The following is a 20,913-nucleotide window of genomic DNA, read 5'->3' as shown; positions in this document are numbered from 1 at the left end:
GGGGCGGCTCCCCGCGCTCCGGCCCGGGGCTGTTCTCTAATCAGGCTCCAGCGGAGGAGGGGCCGAGCCCGAGCCCGGCCGCCAGGCGAGCCGCGCTGCCCCCCAGCAGCCATGGCGGAGGCGTAGCGAGCCGGGCGGCCGGCGGAGGAGGAGGAGCGGGGCGCGGAAAGTTGCCATGCCCGCCGGGCGCACGGGCTGGGGGCCGGGCACAGCCAGCGGCAGCGGCCGGCGGAGATAAGGGGGCGGCGGCAGGATGGCTTCCAAGGAGCGGCTCTACGAGCTGTGGATGCTCTACTTCGCCAAGGTGGGTGTGGGTCGGGGGGGCGCCTGCAAACACCCCCTCCCGCTGCCTGGGGAGGGGCGCCTGCACACCCCCTCCCCGGCCGTTTGTCCCGGGGGGGGGCAGCTGTCACACCTGTCCAGGGCGCACCTGTTAACTGCCCCCCTCTCCGGGGCGCGGGCCGCCCCCCCCAGCTTGCCCGGATGGGCTCGGAGCAGCAGCAGGTGCATCCCCCCTGCCCTGAGCTCGCCTCCCGGCCGCGGGGAGAAACCGCCCCCTGCCCTGGAGGAGGAAGCTCACCCCACCCCACCCCCGCTTGCCAATAGTTTGGTGTCGGTGCTTTGCTAACAACGGGGCACCCCCCCTCCCCCCAGCGCCGCCACCCCCCGACTGGCGCAGGCTGCCCGGGGCACCATGGCAGCCCTTCGCTCGCTTCCGAGGCTCTTGTTTGTTTGATTATTGTGCCGCGGCTGCCGCTGGACTCCTGGCCCCTGTGCCGCAGGCCCTAGCAACTGTTACCTTGTGTGTGCGCAGGAGAGCCCAGCTCCGGTAACACAATAGCGCACGGAAGTTTAGCCACGGTCGGGTCAAGCGCCTAGGAAATCGGCACGTGTGAGGTCCTGGGCAGGTGGAGCAGGAAGGAGGAGACCCTGGGGTTTAAAATCAGATCGGTTAAAAAGGAATCCAGGGGGTAAGGTGCCTTAGTTAGATATCAGGGGGTAGCTGTGTTAATCTGTATCCACAAAAAAAAACAAAAACGAGGAGGCCGGTGGCACCTTAAAGACTAACACCTTTATTTGGGTATAAAGCTTTCGTGGGTAAAAGCCTCACTTCTTCTGTGCCAGCGGACTCCTTGTTGGCTTTGTGCCTCAGTTATAAACTGTCATGGTTAACGCCGTTTGATGCTACACCTGCCTCTTCACCTTGCCAATTGGTGTGGTTTACCAGCACGCTTTGCTGTGTGTGAAAGACGCTAAGCAAACATGAGGGAAACTGGGTGGACACACAGTGCAGCCGGATGCACAGGAAAACGGGGGAGGGAAATGTCCTAATCTCCCTTCAGTTACAGTCATGGTGCTTTTGACAAGAGTAAAACTTTTTCGAAGCAGGAGGCCCACATCTCGGGGATGATAAATGCAAAGTTTGAGCATGTAGGTTGCAAGTAACCTGCTAAATTAAAAGGGCAATTTCTTTAAAAGATCTCAAATTCGCTATTTACGTTTGTTTGCTTTTTGCACTTCACCCAGGCTAGATGATGAAATGTGGCTACCCAGTTTCACTGCTTTTTGCTGGCACTTCCCTTTGACTTTGCATCTGCCAGGCACCATGCGTCCTGGTTGTGCTTTGATAAGGTTTGAGTAGCTAGTGCTCTACAGGAATACTTATTTGCTAAGCTGGTTCCTTTTCAGAATTTTTTAAAAAAGATGAAACGTTTTTGTTGGTCTCTTGTTTTGTAAACATTCTTTTTCACAGTGCCATCCAGATTTGAGCTGCTGATGTCCTTCTAAATGACATTTGGAGTAGGGGACACTTAAACTGTCTCTTTAAAATTAATTTTGGTCTCTGCCTGTAGAACGCTGTTTTGCAAAGAGGAGACAGTCGTATGTTCATGTCGACAAGATGCATGTGGGTTATATTCTTGTTTAACGTCTGAGTCTTCCCAGAACTCTCTTGTTTTGGGCACTGGCTGGCACTGATGATTACATCTGATGTGTGCCTCATTTTGTTCCGCTAGTGCAGCTCCAACAAGCAAACCCATACAGCAGAGCTTTGTTTTAGGGCTGTAAATATGGCATCAGCTGGGGGAATTCCTCTTTTGTTCTGAAAAGGAAGTTTTTCTCTGGTTTTAGCATACTGATAAAGTCAGTTCAATGTCATGGGGGAACATGGGATAAGAAACTGTCACTCTGTCATCCAAAGAAACCATTTGTAATGCAAAATCATATGGCCTTTGCCTTCCTCTGCTGCCTCTTGCCTTTCTAAAGGCGCAAGCTTGCATGGAATGAAAAGATTGAGCCGGATGGAGAGATGAGAGCAGCAACAATGAAACATTCCCAGTTCAGAAATCGATTTTTCTAAAGGTCGAATTTAATCCAGAGTCCATTGACTGTGAAGAGGTAATTGTAGTGCACTAGCTTGATTCTTGGGGGAAAGTTCCCACCCTCTAAACCTGAGAACGTGATGAACCAGAGCTGAGATTGGTGGTTCACCTGCACCCACCTGAACAGTTCCAGGATAACAGCAAGATTGAAGCCTTCATTCTGCATCTGCCTTTCTCCTTGTGTGGATTGTTCTGTCTCTTCCTGCTGTGTTGCATCTTGCACTTGAACTGGAGTGCGACGGTAAATTGACCGCTGGTAAGTCTGCAGGCTTGGGCTCATCCCTGAGCACCAAAAGAGGGTGATGTGTGCATGCAGCAGAATGTCAGAGGGAGGGATGTTACAGTTGACTTCAGTTTTTCTTAAAAAACAAACAACCTCCCCACCCCAAACCAACAACCTTTAAGAAATTAAAATGAGTAGAGATTCCCCATGACGAGAGTTGCTTCCAAGCAAAAAATCACACTTAACATCCTGGAAGGATGCACAGACACAGGGTGGGGGAAGTGGTAGAACACACCACTGACAAATGGCAAGTTCGGAGATTTCTTTGGGTGGGTTTAGTTAGGGGAAAGGGGGAGAAATCAGCTAAATGGGAAGGGGAATGGATGCTATCTCAAGAGACCAGGTAGTTATGAATCACAGAATTGAGTCTGTGCGCGCGCGTGCTGTTCAGAGTTATCTGGGTACCTGATGGAGGAAGAGAGGAGGGAGGTGAACAGAGAGAGAAGTGGATAAGTAAAGGCCTGGATGTCTGGGGACAGAGGGATGTATGGTACCTATGCCTTACTGGGGGGAGATGTATTGGCTATGTTGGATCTTACTGAACCTCCGCGGAGGAGTAGTACTCATCTAGATTGTTGCAATGGCATCTTCTCCATGATAAACACCGATATCCTGTGGGGGTAGGATCTCTGCTTAACTGGGATATGTCACCATTACCCTGCAATGTGTTAATAGGCGTTAACAGCTCTTCCTGCAGGCATCTGAGACCTCATGCTGGATTTCTGTTTGCAGGGAGGTGTCACTAATGTGCAAATACAGCTCTTCAAGGGCCTGCAGGAGGCTATGCCGTTTGTTATGTTAATACTGGATTTCTCTACACACAGCCTTCATATTTTACAGCATGACCTGCTATTTATGTGTACGAATACTTACAACTGAAGTCTCTAGGAATGTCTGTATACCTGCGTCTGACGCATTTGCCTGTTCCTACAATGTTTGCTATGTGAAAACACCAACTGCTGTTAGGAGTCCTCTGATCATGAAGATTTACTCCAGCCCCGGTGTCCTGTGACAAATCCCCCTAAAAATCTCTGGGGGCTGCTGTTTTTGGCTAGGACTCTGGTCTGAACCCAGTGCTGGGAATGTAGGCCAGCCAGTGCAACAGCAGGCCCTGTCTTCCGGCAACTGCATTTGAAAGGCAAAGACAAGAATCATGCCGAGATATCGTTATCTCTCTTTAACATCCTAATGGAATGCATGGCTTGCTAACTTTGATCATCCGATTTGGGCTAAATATCAAATACTGCACAGGAGTCCATTTCTCTTACATTGTCCTTCATTGTGTCATAAAAATTAAAATCCAGGGGGCTGGTTAGGCAGCTAGGGAGACAAAATCAACATGGTGATGGAGATCAGCGAACATGCCATGTGTGTCTGCTAACCCACCAGTAAATTGCATCTTTTCTTGTTAAAAAAGAATTAACGTTGCTGATGGCGTCTCAGCTTGTAAAAATGTCTTTGTTCATGAGCTGTGTGAGTTCTTTAACAGATCATACTAAAGCCTTATTGAGCAGATGATGGATCTTCAGTATTCTTATTACTCATCTTCCCTCTGAGCTTTCTCTGTTAAGTACATTAAGTACTGGGGAGCGAAAAATGATCACTTACGTTGTATCATGCCATTAATTAAACACATTCCTGCAGCATAGTGAAATGGGACTAGAAGTAAGTGGCCTTTGGGGAGGATGTGAGCTGCTTCCAGTCTGCTGACCACCTGAACCCCAACTTCTGATGTTCTGTAGTGACATGACTGATATCACAGTAGTGCCTGGAGGCATTGAGATCAGCGTCTCCATGGTGCGAGGCACTGCACAGAAAGACAGTGCATCTCCATCTAAACAGAGAACATAAGAACGGCCATATTGGGTCAGCCCAAAGGTCCATCTAGCCCAGATTCCTGTCTTCCGACAGTGGCCAATGCCAGGTGCCCCAGAGGGAATGAACAGAGCAGGTAATCATCAAACGATCCATCCCCTGTCACCCACTCCCAGCAGAAAGGAAGAGGGAGGGATAGCTCAGTGGTTTGAGCATTGGCCTGCTAAACCCAGGGTTGAGTTCAATCTTTGGGGGGGCCACCTAGGGATCTGGGGCAAAATCAGTATTTGGTCCTGCTAGTGAAGACAGGGGACTGGACTTGATGACCTTTCGGGGTCCCTTCCAGTTCTATGAGATGGGTATATCTCCAATTATTTCTTTATTAGCCTCATCTTTCCGATGAGAAACTGAGGCATGGGAAGAGGGGCACAGAGTCCATGGTACAGCCAGGAATAGAGTCCAGATCTTAAGTCCCAGTCCAGTGTCTTAACCACAGGTCTGCCTTTCCTCTAGGTGAGGAGACGGCTCTGGCTTTGTATAACAGCTTGCCCTGTGAGAGCCTTGGAACTGGGCTAAATCCTGCCCGGGTTGAAGAACCGTGGAGAACTTGAGCTAAGCTCCCTTTTCCATTTAGAACTATGTGTGTGGCCATCTCCATGCACCAGCTGGCCTGGAGGCTCATGGTGAGAGGAGGACATCCAGAGTGTCTCTTTGTGGGGCTACTAGACTCTCGCGATGGACTACACGGCGTTGACTAGTGCCCTAGAATGCCCTTGTGGCTCCCGGCTAGTCTGAGCTTTGGGAGTTGCTGAAAGCCTCATGCTGCATGGGGCTGTGCCGTCTCCTTTTGCAAGAGGAAACCATTCTGGAGCTGCAGGTCTTTCTGCGGCTTATGGCAGAACTCCACTCTTCCTTGTCATGGCCTGTTGCAGCCACTGGTGGCTCTTATTAAATGACTGCATGCATGTACCTTCTGTTAACGTGGGCCAATCAAGTGTCCGATCAGCCAGGTCCGTCGGCTCTGAGTTTGTTATGAACTTGGTAACCAGATCTTGCCTCTTTAAAGGAGTTTCCCTGCTGCTGTTGACACTGCAGGGCTGGGCTCGCTTTGTTCGTTTTCCCCACCCACCCAGGGAACTATGCAGCTTTGACAATAATACAGTGGACAAGCAGGCACAGACAAGCCTTGGCATGTACAGTGTCTGGGGATGTCAGGCAGCTGGAGCGGGCTCAGGGGATGACAGCATCCTCAGCCGAGCCCTCTCCTCTGAATATCTTCAGAGCGTGTTTCTATTTTATCACGGCTCCCATTTCCCAGACACCCTCCCCTTCATCTAGGCCTGGTTTGCGCAAGCATTTTCCTTCTGGTTTCCCATCTGTGCACTAGTGCAGCTCCCTGGCGGTAGCATGTGTAAAGGCGAACGTACACAAGGTGCTAGTGGTGTCTGGCAGTCTAACCGCGTCTCCTCGGCCAGCTCCTGGCAGTCTTAGACCTACACTACTTGGTTAGGTTGATATAAGCTGCCCTGCATCAGCTTAGCTTTGGAAGTGTTTTTTTTAACTTTGGCTCCCACCAGCATAAGTGCCTCTCGGCACCGATTTAGCAACACCGCCTCCCTGAGTGGTAGAAAGTCCCGCTCGATGTAGTCGGGTCGGCGCAGTGTCAGTGTAGACTCCGCATTGCTTGCGTTGACTGTTCCTGGCTTTCTGGAGCTGTCCCGCAATGCCCCGCGCTGACTGAACGAGGAGATGCACCCCGCCGGCACAAGGAGCCAAGCATGCACGTGCACAAGTGATTTAATAACCGTGGTGGCTGTGTGTCAATGTCATTGTGTAGCATCGACATGGCCTGAGTGTGGCACTGGTTAAAGTGCAAGTGGCTTGTCTATTCATAGTGGTAATAATCATGTTTATCAGAGCGGTGCTGAAGAACCAACCCAGCTCGGGGCTCCAGACACAGGGTGGGGGAAGGGGTAGAACACACCACTGACAAATGACAAGTTCTCAGATTTCTTTGGGTGGGTTTAGTTAGGGGAAAGGGGGAGAAATCAGGTAAGTGGGAAGGGGATGAGGAACACAGGGCAGAGGAGAAGGGGCTAAGAGGCAAGCCCTGGATTGAAGCTAAGGTGGTACAAACAGGTAATCGACACAAGGCAAAGTCAATCTAGTCAAAGGCGTTGAAAGTTCCCTAAAGGTCCCTTCTCCAGCTGCTTCTGCAGCTGTTCATTTAACTAGGCCTTTCTGCCATTTTTCCCTTAAGTCTGCATGGTGTGGGTATCCAGGGTGTGTTTGTGTGTTGGTCTCCCCAACACAGTCCTGGGTCTGAAAGGTGTGACCCTGGCTAGGCCCCTTCTTACCCCTTCTCCTAGTGCCTGTGTCAGTTTCTGTAGCTGCTCCTACTGGCTGGAGTTGCTGCTTGTTCGTCTTCTGTTAGTGGAGGTGCAGCTGGGTGATGTCGGTTCGAAGCCAGTGAAGACCAGCCTTAGTGGCCTCAGGACGTAGAGCTGGTCCATCCTGGGAACGGACATTGGCATAGCTGTGTCTCTCGGGAGTGTGAGAAATATACTCACGCCCCTCCCTCCGTGACATAACTGTACTGACCAATGGAAGAATTCTTCCAAGCTACCCCCTCTCAGGGTGGTGGATTAACTTCAGTGATGGGAGAAGCCCTCCTGTGGCTGTAGTGAGTGTCTACACGGGTGTGCCGCAGCGGCACAACTGTAGCGTGTTGTGCATAATCATACTTGTAAGCTCTGGCCAGCATGCTGCAGGTGTTCCCAGCATTGCTGTCTTTGCTGGGCTAAGGAAACCGGAGAGCTTCCTGGGTTGGGTGCAGGTGTCTTTTGCTTGCTCTTTGGAAGGGATCCTTGCTTCAAAGAACCGTTACTTGGTAACCTTTCCCTTGCCCTGAGCGTACAGAAACGTACGGCTGCAGCTGTAGCAGCAGACCCGCTGGCAAACCGTCAAGATGAATTGCAGCTCAAAAGCACAGTTTGTATACTTCAGTGCTTCCTTAGGCCTTTCTCCACCATCAGCAATCCCATTTCATGTACGGAAAATAGCCTCCGAGCCTTGCTTTCCTCTCTTAGTTGAAGGCTTTAGGTCCAGGTCTCTGGAGGACCTGTCTAGTGGTGTCAACAGGTGGGAGTTGAGATACAGCTCTTCTTGCTCTGGGGGACTGGAGAGGAGACGCAGGTTCTTATGCTGTCTCCTAGGATCTCCTCACCGCCCCCAGGGCTGGAGCTCAGGTTTCTGTTACCTGAGGCCCACCCCGTGTCCCTCCAGGGGAAGAAGGATGCAAGCACCTGGGACGAAGTGCGTGTGTCATACAGGTATGCCAAGGCTCCTTCAAACAAGACTGGATCTCACGTCCGGTGTTGCGACAGAGGAGCGGAGGACTGGATTGCAGAGGCTCCAGTTTGTACGGACAGCACCGAATGCGCTGTGCCCGGCACTGACTGTGCTCTGCTAGTGCAGTGGGTTCTCTGCAAGGCTACCAGAGATGATGGTAGCAAGTAGTGTACAAAGGACTTAGTACGTGTGAATTACATTTTGTCCCATTTACTGGTCCCCTCATGCTGTCAGGCTAGCGTAAAGGGGTCTTGGTGTAAGTCCTGGTCTAAATGGTTCTTTTTGCACTAGTGTAACTCTTGGATCAAGTATCAGAGGGGTAGCCGTGTTAGTCTGGATCTGTAAAAGCAGCAAAGAATCCTGTGGCACCTTATAGACTAACAGACGTTTTGGAGCATGAGCTTTCGTGGGTGAATACCCACTTCTTCAGATGCATGTGGTGGAAATATCCAGGAGCAGGTATATATATGCTAGCAAGCAAGCTAGAGATAACGAGGTCAGTTCAAGCAGGGAGGATGAGGCCCTGTTCTAGCAGTTGAGGTGTGAAAACCAAGAGAGGAGAAACTGGTTCTGTAGTTGGCAAGCCATTCACAGTCTTTGTTCAATCCTGAGCTGATGGTGTCAAATTTGCAGATAAACTGAAGCTCAGCAGTTTCTCTTTGAAGTCTGGTCCTGAAGTTTTTTTGCTGCAGGATGGCCACCTTAAGGTCTGCTATAGTGTGGCCAGGGAGGTTGAAGTGCTGTCCTACAGGTTTTTGTATATTGCCATTCCTAATGTCTGATTTGTGTCCATTTATCCTTTTCCGTAGAGACTGTCCAGTTTGGCCGATGTACATAGCAGAGGGGCATTGCTGGCATATGATGGCATATATTACATTGGTGGATGTGCAGGTGAATGAACCAGTGATGGTGTGGCTGATCTGGTTAGGTCCTGTGATGGTGTCGCTGGTGTAGATATGTGGGCAGAGTTGGCATCGAGGTTTGTTGTATGGATTGGTTCCTGAGCTAGAGTTATTATGGTGCGGTGTGCAGTTACTGGTGAGAATATGTTTCAGGTTGGCAGGTTGTCTGTGGGCAAGGATTGGCCTGCCACCCAAGGCCTGTGAAAGTGTGGGATCATTGTCCAGGATGGGTTGTAGATCCTTGATGATGCGTTGGAGGGGTTTTAGCTGGGGGCTGTATGTGATGGCCAGTGGAGTTCATCTGCAAATTTGACACCATCAGCTCAGGATTGAACAAAGACTGTGAATGGCTTGCCAACTACAGAACCAGTTTCTCCTCTCTTGGTTTTCACACCTCAACTACTAGAACAGGGCCTCATCCTCCCTGCTTGAACTGACCTCGTTATCTCTAGCTTGCTTGCTAGCATATATATACCTGCCCCTGGATATTTCCACCACATGCATCTGAAGAAGTGGGTATTCACCCACGAAAGCTCATGCTCCAAAACGTCTGTTAGTCTATAAGTTGCCACAGGATTCTTTGCTGCTTTCTTGGATTAAGGTGTGACTCTTTTTTACTGATACAACCTTAGTGTGCAGGCATTATACAGGTATAAAGGTATCTTCTACCACTATAGCGTATTCCCCTTCCCATCTGAGAATAAACTGTACTTGTAGAATGGAGAGAGATGCCACTCGGTAAAACAGTCCAGCTGTGTAGTGTAGATGAGACTTAGATGAGAATCCAGCCTTTAGTTTAGTGGCTTGTCAGCTGATGATCACAGCAAATGAGTTTCGTCTTGTGCTGTAAGCGTGGTTAGACAAATAGTGTACACGTCCAGCAAGGTGAGTGTGTTTTAGTAAGTGCCTTTCTTGTAACTGGTTTATATGTGCGGCTGCCCTGTAACGGTGCAGACTGCATCGGCTTTTGTAAGCCATCACCGCTGTCTGTCATCTGTTGATGAAATGCCATTTAGTGTTGCCTGACTTGCTTTGTTTTGATCACCCTGTAAGTCTATTTAAACAGATTCATTTTCATTGGTACCGCTTGCGTTATTTTCCAGGCTTATTTCATGTCTCAAAATCGCAGCTCCATCAGCCAGCATCTTGCCCGAAATGCTGTGTATTTTAAGTCAGTGATGAACACCTCATTTGAATAATGAACTAATCAAAGTTCATTTAGTCTCGGGTTACTCCCCAGTGGACAATTTTCCGCATTACCAGGAAAAAAAATTCTCACAACTGGCATTAATTGGCCACTTGTCAATCTTGAGAGACCGTTCCCTAGGCCCATTTAGACCTCAAGTTCCCCCCTAGGTCAGGATGGAAGTACAGTAGAACCCCGTTTAACGAGCTTCCATTATCTGGCTTTCTTTATTTACTGAATCACCAGCCGCCTGGGGCTGACAGCGGCTGGGGGCTCCAGCTGTCGGCCCCCAGGCAGCTGGGGGCTCCAGATTTTCGGTTATCTGATCTGACTGCAGTCCAATTAGGTCTGAGATTTGGGGTCCTAATGTGCAGAGGTTCGGAAGCTTGCAGATTAGCAGCCTGTAATGAACTTAGGCTGCAGATCTGTCTAGGCATATATCGTACTCCTCATCATGTGGTGGTCTTCATCATTATTGAATGTGCATGTCTCTGATCCTTCCAAGAAAGACTTGTCAAGTACCAAACCAAAGAGTTTAAAACTTTTTTCTCAGTTGTAGTTCTTTAACTTTACAATGTAAGGGAATTGCACCATAATAGCTACAGGCAGGCTCTGAATGAACAGATTTAGCATGAAAATGTAGCATAAAAATCCAGTGGGGATTTTGCACACTTTGCACGTCTCAATTATGCCCCCTCTGAATAGTGACCGCTACTGCTTGATATTTGGATCAATAACAGAACTGCTTCCCCATTGTTTTGTGCACTAGGAATACAGCAGGATCCCTGCTTTAGGAACTAATTGGAGATTGAGGTGCTAAGAACATGAAATTGAACATCTCAAAATTGCAGTGGGTATGATGCATAAGTTAATTTATCGCCTAGTGACAGAGTACATAGCAAATAGTTACATATGTGTAGTGTCTGGTTAGTCTTCACTGCCAAACTGCTCAGTCTATTCAAACTAGTACAGCTGCCTGAAAGTTGGCTGAAGTATTGAAGTCCCATTTGAGTGGCAGAAAAATGGTTCATATGATGGGTCATTCATTAGATTGATGTTCATAAAATCGGGGTTCTGCTGTCCAGGTTACTGTGTCATTAGCAAAGCAAGCGATTTATGAAAACAAAGATTTGACTAGGAGAGAATTGTGGGAATTAGCAGAGATTTTGGGCGCGTGTGTGGCCGGGGAGTGGAACAGGGCTGGCTGTTGCCAAGCAAGTGGCTGCAGCGTGTAGCCACATCTGAAGAGTTAAAGGTGACCCTTAATCAGGAAATGGAACAACATTTTGTGCTTTTTCTCTACCTGAGGGTTTTCTTTACTACCGGTGAGGACGTGCTGCGCATGTAAATGGCATCATCGTGTAATGAAGCCCATAGTTGACTTTATGGACGTTTGTTTCTCTTACCTGGTTATTTTTATTTCTGTTGCAGTAGAGATCCAAACTGGGGCATCCTGTTAGCTGCAGTATTTTCATGTTGTACACTCTTCAGGTCTGTTCCTTAGACCTTGTCTGACCATGCAAGTCACTGCTCTAACAATACCACCGTACTGTGTGTAAGACAATAGGGAAGGCCTGGCCAATGTCTGGACAGCACCTAGCGCAATGGGGTTCTGGTCCATGACGAGGGCTGCTGGGAGCTCCTATGATACGAATAACACAGCTGCGGACAAAAGAATGGGAGCCTGCCATACGAGCCCGAGACTGGGAAATGAGGCACAGAGATGAAGTGACTTGGCCTGTGTCCATGTAGGTGAGCCGGGCAAAGCTTGGAATAGAACCCGAACTCAGCGCCTTAGCAATAAACTCCTCCTCCTTCCACCGTTCATACTCGCAGCCCATTTGCTTTTCAGAAAAGAGAGGATTGTTGGTAGTGCCTGGGAGCCTGGTGACTCCTACCGTCTAATGACGTGAGCTGGCTGGGGATCCTTCGTGGCTTGTTGAGTTTTTTGGTATGCGGAAACCCCCGTGACTTTTCTGCCTGGCTGCTGCCATGGCTGAAGTGTCACCCATCTGCCCATGGTGGTGCACATACAGAGGTGTAACCTGTGTGCACGTGCTCGAAGCTGTCTGGGCTGCGAACAGTACGGTTGTCCCCTTTTCCTGAGCTACAGGGTGGCAGCTCTCTCTCGCTTCCTGCGCCAGAGACGCACTCCGCCTGCTTCTTTAGATGAGAGCCCCGTGGATGCTGACAGCCCTTGGTGCTGCTTCTCTGAGGGCAGCGCAGGGCTGGTGCAAGGAAGTTTTGCACCCTAGGCGAAACTTCCACCTTGCGCCCCCTCCCCCCGCCCTGCGGCAGCTCCCCCCACCCCGCCCTGAGACACCCCCCTGCGGCAACTCCCCCCGCTCCCCGGGGGAGCCATGCAGCACCTCCCCACCCCAGCTCACCTCTGCTCCACGTCCTCCCCGAGCACGCCGCTCCCGCTCTAATTCTCCTCCCCTTTCAGGCTTGCAGTGCCAAACAGCTGATTGGCGCTGCAAGCCTGAGAGGCAGGAGAAGTGGAGCAGCGACTGCCTGCTCGGGGAGGAGCCACTGTTTTAAAAAAAAAAAAAAAAAAAAAAAAAATTGGGAGCACTGCTTTTTGGCGTCTCAAAATCTTGGCCCCCTAGGCAACCGTCTAGTTCTCCTTAATGGTAGAACTGGCCCTGTGGCAGAGCATTATCAGTCCATTGAGTGGGTGCCTCTCAAGTTCTCTAACATCCGCCTTGCTCTAGTCAGAGTGAGGGTGATTAACCACTGCAGCAACTTGCTGAGCGCTGTGGTGGATTCCCTGTCACTTAAGCCTTTCAATCCACGCTGGCTTCCTTTCTTAAAAACCTGCTCTAACTCAACCTTGAGAGATGGGCCTGCTGCCGGAAAGGCTGGGTGAAATCCTCTGGCCTGGGTTAGACAGCAGGTCAGACTAGATGATCGTAATGGTCCCTGCTGGTCTTAACCTTGCATTTCAACATTCATAGCTGTTATCTAGCCACACGTTTGTATTACAGTACTTCCTCCTAATGGTTTAGCTGAGATTGGGTTTCCCCCTTGTTCTGGCCACTGTACGGACACATTGAGACAATCCCTGCTCCAAAGGAACGTAGTCTGACTAGACAAGGTAGGCAAAGGGAGGATTGTAATTCCCATTTTATAGATGAGGAGCCTGAGGGCTGGTCTACACTGCAGGGGGGGGGGTGTTGAACTAAGATACTTCAACTTCAGCTACGCAAATTTCATAGCTGAAGTTGCGTATCTTAGTTCGACTTACCTGGCCGTCCTCACGGTGGCGAGTCGACCGCCGCGGCTCTCCCGTCGACTGCACTTACTCCTGTGCTAACGGGCATCAGTTAGCGGATCGATTTATCGCGTCTAGATCCCCAATACATCCAACACTACCCGCCAATCCGGCGGGTAGTGTAGATCTACCCTGAGACTCAGAGGTCAAGGACTTAATCCTGCAGAGGGCTGAGCACACGGAGCCTGATCCAGCACTGGACTTCAGCCCATGCATGTCTCTTGAGTGTTCGACTAGTCAGTGGGACCCCACATGTGCTTTGCGGGGTCAGAGCCAGAGCATGTTGCAGCATCGAGCCCTATGTGACCTGGCTCAAAGCCACCCAGGAAGTTTGTAGTAGAGCTGGGACTCAAACCCAGATCTCTCCTGAGTCCCAGTCCAGTGCCCAAACTCCACAGTGGCCCTTCTCCTCAAGTCCATGCTACCTAGAGCTTATGTAGGCATCGGCTCTCTGAAGTTCCACTCCTCCAGGAAGGTCGCTCATGCTGAAAACCAGGAAGCTAGTTTTAGGGGCAAGCCTGAATCCCTGAGTTGTCTGCTGCTGACTCTCTTGCCCTCTGGGTTTTTGATGATGCTCAAGTACTCCCTGCTTCCTGTCCCTCGGTCTTTCCTGCCACCGCTCTGATAATGATACTGGGAAATTGGTCTCCTCCAGAAGTTCCTGTCTGTCCCTAGTAACTTTCTAGGAACAGGCCTTGTCACAGAACACTAGGGATACAGCCAGGAGAGTACACTCAATTAGAAGAATGCTAGGGGAGCACATTTCCTAGTGCCTGGGGTCCTGGCAATTCTGGTGGATGAGACTAAAAGCCAAGTGCCCATAACCAAGCAAGGCCATTAATTCTCCCCTGACTTGCTTTAGCCTCTCTTCTCCCCCCCCCTCCGCCAGTGTGGCTGTGTGGAATATGCCTGCTGGTAAAACACCTGTCCAGATCACAATCGCTATCCTGACTTCGCATCTCTGACTGTGGAGTTGATTCACCTTTTAATGCCCCGGAGTCCACTGCATGTGTTCATCCCATGAGCCGGCTGCCCCCCTCTCTTACAGTGGTGCTGCATCTGTCATCCCCCTGGTCCTCCTCTTTCCGCTGGCTTTAAAAGCTCATCTGCATGCTCCTTCTTGATGTGTGAGGGCCCATCGCTGATTCACTTCTGCTGCTGCTGGCGTTTATACCACAAATAGCAGCGATGCAGAGGACTTGCTCTGTGCTCCCAGTGAAACGGATGCGATGCAGGCCTGGCTTATAAGTGGTTTTTAGTAGCTGTCCTGCTCCAGGACACCGTCCGGGACATGGGAAGATTAACAGATCCAAGTCGGCTTGCCTGGACCATACGGTATTACGGGAACAGGACATCAAGCGCTGTGTAAAGGCCTGTAGGGAAACAACTAACCAGCGTGGTGGTGAGAGTACAACATTCGGTTCTTGTAGCCTGTACAGGCTGAGGAGGGGAGCGATTGTCCAAGCAGTGTGGCAGTGATGGGGTATTAAGAAGAGCTCGGCTTTATAAAAAGGTCCAAGCGGTGATGTCTGCCAGAGTGACAGTCAAGCTCCCAAGGGAGCGGGTGGAAGACGCTTGAGAAATGTGGAACCAGACCAGGCGCTAGAGAAAAGGAGAAAATTCTCCTCCTAGTCCTTATGAGATGGCCTAGTGGGACCTGATGTGGTGCCCTTCCTCCCAGCCCTCCTCCCCTGTTCATGTGATGGGCTCCTCAGCCCGGGCAGCAGCTCTGCACCATGCACACCAGCCTGCTCTGTATCGCCAGATAGGGACACACAACCTCAGACTGGAGCAGCTGCTGCTCTCCTGCTTGGTTTCTAACCTGGGCCCCTGCATTTGCTCCTTAGGTGCCAGGTCGGGCTGGTACCTCTGCATCCCGTCTCGGTGCTAAGGGCTGGAGCAGGCTAGGTGTGGGGACACCAACGGGGCAGGAGAAGAACAAAGGTGACGGTAAGCTCTCTGGGACAAGCTGTCATATCCTTACGTTTGTACGGTGCCTATTGCAAGGAGGCGTTGTCTGGCACCTCTGGTCCCCTCCACGATGCTAATGGGAAGAGAAGTGTCTGTCCTGGGAACATTTTGGTTCCTACCCCACTAAATAGGTCCAGATCCCAGCCTCCCGCTGGTGGGGGCAGTCAGAAGGGGTATACGCCAGTGCTCTCGTTCCAGGCCCTGATAAATTCCATCCAGCAACGGGCAGTGCACAGACACTCGCCAACTCGTTACAATGTTGACACCTCCTCAGACATTGCAGGTCAGAGCCCACAGGTGGATTGTCTTCAAATTGCTGGCTTCAGTCAGCAAGGAGGAAACCTTGGTTTAAATCATGCAGTTAATCTGGTTTTGTATTTGTACTTTATTTTCCTAAAGCGATGTTGATTCTCATTGATTGGTGACGTGAATTTGGAATTAAATATAGCTTTTACACTAAATTTGGTACTATGACTTGCTAAACAGGAGGATACGCTGGAGAGCTATACACATTTAAGCAGTTATGTAGCTTAATTTGTTTGCCCATGTTCTTAATTTTTACATTTATGACATTTAGAAAATGGCAAATGACTTTTCCTATTTACTAGATTTTTACTTGTCAAGTTGCGTTTGGATGGCAACTAGAATTCAAGTAAACAGAAGAGTTTTAATGTTTTAAAATGATCTTAAATGTGCTGGATACAGAAGAATAGAGTTTATCCAAACATTTTCTATTTAAAACTGATTATGAAAGCAAATATCTGTAGCTAGTGAATTGAACAGACAGTGGTCATATGTCCAATAAGGTTTTAGCGCTAATAGAGCTCCTCTTTACACCTTGTTGTGATTCCTAGACTGGAAGAGCAAAACAAGCTTTCCTGCTTTAATTTCAGTTGGTTTTTAGTTCTTTCAGAGTTCGATCATTTAACTGAACTAGATGACTAAACGGAAATGAAAATATTCCATCTGTACCCGCAGAAGAGGCTACTGCTGTCAAAAGTTGATTTAGTCATTCAGCAAATTCTGGGTCCATCTGTTTAGCTAGTGACTTCCTCCAGTTGAGTGGCTGGACTTTTTCATGTCCTTGAATATTTTAGATGGGCCTTAATATTGCTTTCCGCCTATTACCCAAGTGACTAGCCAAAGTTTTGGGTCCTGGAGATGTTCTAGTTAGGAAGAGAAATTGGTGATAGTTGGGTATTTGCAATCTTCTTTATTTACAAGGAATCATAGAAGATTAGGGTTGGAGGGGACCTCAGAAGGTCATCTAGTCCATCCCCCTGCTCAGACCAGGACCAATCCCCAGACAGATTTTTACCCCAGTTCCCTAAATGGCCCCCTCAAAGATTGAACTCACAACCCGGGGTTTAGCAGGCCAATGCTCAAATCACTGAGCTGTCCCTTCTGCTCCCCCCCCCCCCCCCGCCCTCCATTTACAAATTCCCGTGTCTGTGAATATGGAGGGAATCAAATAGCAGGAAAACTGCTGCTTTTGCGCTCAGCACCATGAGCAGCCTACGCCCCTTGCTCAGACACCTCTTTGCAGGTTTCTTCCAGGGTCAGATACCTGGCTTTCAGCTGCCCTTTCAGACTGTCTGTTTCTCTTCTGTCCTCTGCATTCTGCCTGCCCTCACTCGCATCCCTACCCAAAATAATCCTCAGCAAAAGTTCCTGGCCCAGTTCATAGTCCTTTGTCTTAGATGGGGGCTTAACTGTACATTTACATTAATTTAATCGCTGTGACGATGTAACTCAACCCATCACAAAGTTTCATCCCATTCAGAATGGCATTGCGTGTCACGTTTTAAAACCGTAGAGGTTTTCTTTTAAAAAGAAAAATAAAATCCACTTGCCTTGATAAATCCTCAGTTGTCATCCATCCAGGAAACCATCAACCTAAACTGCAGTCACTCTTTATCCCGCTCCTGGTAACTGTCCCCATTACAATGAGCCTTGGGTGGATCCCTTTGGCTTGCTAAGCTGTACCAGGGCAGCTGCTTGTGTGGAGATAGCAATGGCCCTACTCTGCAGCTAGCTGAAGGACGGGGTAACCATCCTGGGTCGGCAGCGTTTGCAGGGACCACCAGCTCGCTAAGATGTTAAACCAGGGCGGCCTTTGCTGTGCACAGGGATGTGAAACTCCCATTGCTCCCGCTCTTGCAGTGGTCTGAAGCCAGAATTCCCTCCCGTGGGGCTCTTTTTTGTGGGTGGGGGCGTGCATGGGTTGGCTGCCCTGGGGTATCTGCCACAGGGTGGCTGTACCTAGAACTCGTAAAGGGATGAAGGATGCCGTGGGCGTAACTTTATCAATGAAGTGACACCCAAATTTCCTAATTCCGTCCAGCAGCCCCCCATGGCTGCAGCTCCTAGGTGCTGCTGCAGCACATGGAAAAGCACCATCCAAAATGCAGCTGTTAGACCTGGGGAGAAGAGGGCCCTGCCTCCAAGACAAGGACGTTCCATACAGGTGAAGAGTGAGGGGTGTGCACAGGTGCACCCCTGCTTTTAAGATGGGCTGGAAACCTGAGCCCCCCCTTTCCTCTCACAGATGTCCTCTCTGAATACGGTTTGTATTCTGGTAGCAGCTGGAGGCCTCTGCCATGCTCAGGGCCCCAGTGTGCAAGGCCCTGCACGTACGCCTCGTGGGACACTGAGCCTACCTCAGTGTTTACCGTCTGCTACACAGACAAGATGGATGGAAGATTTTTATAGCGGAGGAACCGAATCCTGGAGAGAGGAAGTGACACAGCAGCTACTGGCAGCTGAACCCAGATCTTCCGAGTTGTGATCCATTGCCTGGCCCTCCTGACCATCCTCCTCCTGCTCCTCTGGGTGTCCCCAGCCCGGGCTCCCCTTACTGATGTGAGTGGGATGGAGACAGCCCCAGCTTGTAACTTAGAGCCGTTAGAGGCTGTAGCACTGCCTTGCCCTGTCAAACAGCAGCGTGGGAGTAGTCCTTGGCAGCAGCTGCGTTGAGGAGGCTCCCCTGTGGATGCTGCAGGGGGAGGAGAATTGGTTTTGATGAGAGAGGGTGCCGAGGAAGGGAGGCCTGCGCTGAGCTGCATCTGGCTGGAGCTGGCCACGGCGTTGGGCTTGAAATGGGTTTTCCATCAGGAGAATGGCACCTTCTGCAGGAAGTGTTGGTATTCAGCAGAATTCGGGGGTTTGCTGAAAACGCAAACTCCTCAGCAGGATTAACAAACTGGTTAAGGATTGCAACCAGCCCCCTCATTTTCCACCCCACTCTGGTAACGAGAAGGCCGAGAACTGAGTTCAGCTCAGCTCCCTGCCGGATGGACTTGGGTTGGACAGCAGTTGTGTGGGAGCCCGGTAAGGGTCACCGAGGAGCTGATGGGGGTGTGGTAGGCAGCTCTCTGCTCCAGAAGGTCGCACTGACTCAATACCACAGCATGGTGCAAGGGGGCACGCCGATACTGGAGGGGAACCTTCATTCAGATGAGATGAGGCAAAACCAAGATCCCTGCTTCCTTGTCTCTAAAGATTCTCTGGCCCTTCCTGTGAACGGGGCGGCTGACAGCCTGCTGTCCTAACCCCAGGCCAGCGATGATCCCTTGCAATTTCCATGGTCCTCAGATCTCAAGAAAAGGGCTAAAAAGAGGATGAGTATTTAGAAACTTGGTCATCTTTCAAGTGTACTCCGCTCTCCCCAGCCAGTGAGATAAAGAACCTGTCTAATGATTCTGCCTATTAACTAGCCCCTGAATAAGTAAGGAGCATTGTACAATGTAGTGTGTTAATGTTGTGTTGTAACATTTTTGTTTTTTATTTAAAAAATATCAAAAGAAATAGCTGTGAGAATAGCAGGGCCGGCTCTAACTTTTTTGCTGCCCCAAGCAAAAAAGAAGAGCACCGCCCTGCCATTACCCCCCCCCATGAGCACTGCGCTGCCGAAGCCCCGCCCCCGAGCACCACGCCAAGCACCGCGCTGCCCGAAGCCCTGCCCGCCATGCTGCCCGAAGCCCCACCGAGCACCACGCCGCCCGAAGCCCGCCCCCCCCCGGAGCACCGCACTGCCGAAACAAAAAACAAATCCTCTAGCGCTGCCCCGACAAACCGAAACAAAAACAAAAACAACAAACCCAAGCGCTGCCTCGCCCCAGGATGCCGTCCCAAGCACGTGCTTGGTCGGCTGGTGCCTGGAGCCGGCCCTAGAGAATGGGCAACCTTCACTTCCAATCCCAAGCTGTTGGGTAGCGTTGCTGTATGCTGTCATACAGCTGCCACGGCCCACCCCAGAGATGGCTGCAATTTGTCAGTGAACCCAGTTTGTGTGCAGTTCACGTAAAGCGCTTTGTGATCCCTTGGGTTAGAGATGCTGTGTAAATGCAAGTTACTATCTGTTTGCAATCTTGGTGTCCGGTGATGTATGTTCCAGCAGATCCTTCCTGCAGCCCAACCCCACAAATGGCTATCTGGACACACCCTCGGAGGTGTTTCCTTTAGCTGTTCTGAGCTGGGCTGTTCTTGAGTGACTCGAAACTCTGTGGCGTCATCTTCTGTCCTTTTGCTGGGAGCTAAGCTGTTAGACGCAGTCCTGTTTTTCCTCGAGAACCTTGGCACTTCTGCCCACGTGGCTCCCTATTCATGGGCAGAGCTACCTGTAATGATCCATGGGGCTGCCACATGGTCCCCTTTCAGCCACCGTTTGCTGGGCAGTGGGAGTGCTGGGACATCTCCTTATTCAGCTAAATGGACCAGGTGACCTCTCCAGGTCCTTCCAATCCTGTGATTCTGTTGACCTCCCCCCGTTTGTTACCTTTGTCTCATCATATATGTAACCTGTGAGTTCTTTGGTGCCGAGAGTGTCTATTAGATACATGCAGCGCCTAGCACAGTGGGGCCCAGGCTGGGACCTCGGAACAGAAACAACACACTGCTATACAGCGAGAGGAGAAATCCATTGGTATGTTTTAAGGACTGGGAGGCCGAGGGTTCATTCCTGGCATTACCACTTGGGTGACCTGGCATGTCCAGTCCCCTCTCTATGCCCCAGGAACCCCCTGTGTAAAGTGAAGTGAATCCCCCTTGCTGGAGTTAGGGGGGAAGCGACACCCATTAAAGGGTTTCCGTTGTACCCATAGGCTGTGCTCTGGAAGGATACAGCCTTTGTCCTTTCGGAGCCGCTCGCCTCTTCCCACCTTGCTCTGACCTCCGCTGCTACTTCTCTTAAGCACAAATAGTGCCAGTGAATTGACTAGCCCTTCTCCGCAGCCTGCCTTGTCAGCTCTCTGGCGCCAGGTGCCAAGGAATTAGCCGCCTTGCAAACCTGTTCTCCTTCCCGTATTGTGTTATCAGCCCCTGCTCCTCTCCACCTTGGGAGCTCAAGGTTATTGGCCGGCTTTGTACGTTCTGCAGATTGTATAGCCCTGCAGTCGGCATGGATCCTAGAAACCAGCATGGTGGTCAGCTGTGGTTGGTGCCTTCAAAGAGGAATATATTCATCAGCTCCACCCCTTTCTTCCACCCTCTATCTCCCATCTCCACCCCACAGAGCCAGAGTCATTGCTCAAATGCAGCCCCTCTCCTCCCTAATTCCTCCTTCCTCTCTCTGCCAAGGCTCTTGTATCTCTTCTCTCCCCTGGTTCCTGGGGAGCAGCCACCCCGGGAGACAGTTATTTCTGGCCAGATGTCACTGGCTGGCACCTCCCCGACGGATGGGCAGCCAGGGAGAGGGCGTGTTTTTTCCAGGCACTGGTGCTGCAGCATTTCCATAGTTCTGCATGGACTCT

At 50.5% G+C, this 20,913-nt stretch overlaps 1 protein-coding gene across 1 annotated transcript in view; it reads left to right on the top strand.

Moving 5' to 3' along the window:
• Nucleotides 1–206: 206 nt before the first annotated feature.
• NBEAL2 (neurobeachin like 2) overlaps nt 207–20,913 on the top strand; it is a 189,235-nt gene continuing 168,528 nt past the window's right edge. The window contains exon 1 of the mRNA XM_030549816.1: nt 207–304. Within this exon, the coding sequence (XP_030405676.1) occupies nt 254–304 (51 nt within the window). The 5' untranslated portion in view covers nt 207–253. The remainder of the gene's footprint in view (nt 305–20,913) is intronic.

This window comes from Gopherus evgoodei, chromosome 2, assembly GCF_007399415.2.
Source record: "Gopherus evgoodei ecotype Sinaloan lineage chromosome 2, rGopEvg1_v1.p, whole genome shotgun sequence".
In the NCBI taxonomy this organism is placed as follows: Eukaryota; Metazoa; Chordata; order Testudines; family Testudinidae; genus Gopherus; species Gopherus evgoodei.
The sequence above is the reverse complement of the archived record's forward strand: the minus strand, read 5'-3'. Positions and strand labels throughout refer to the sequence as shown.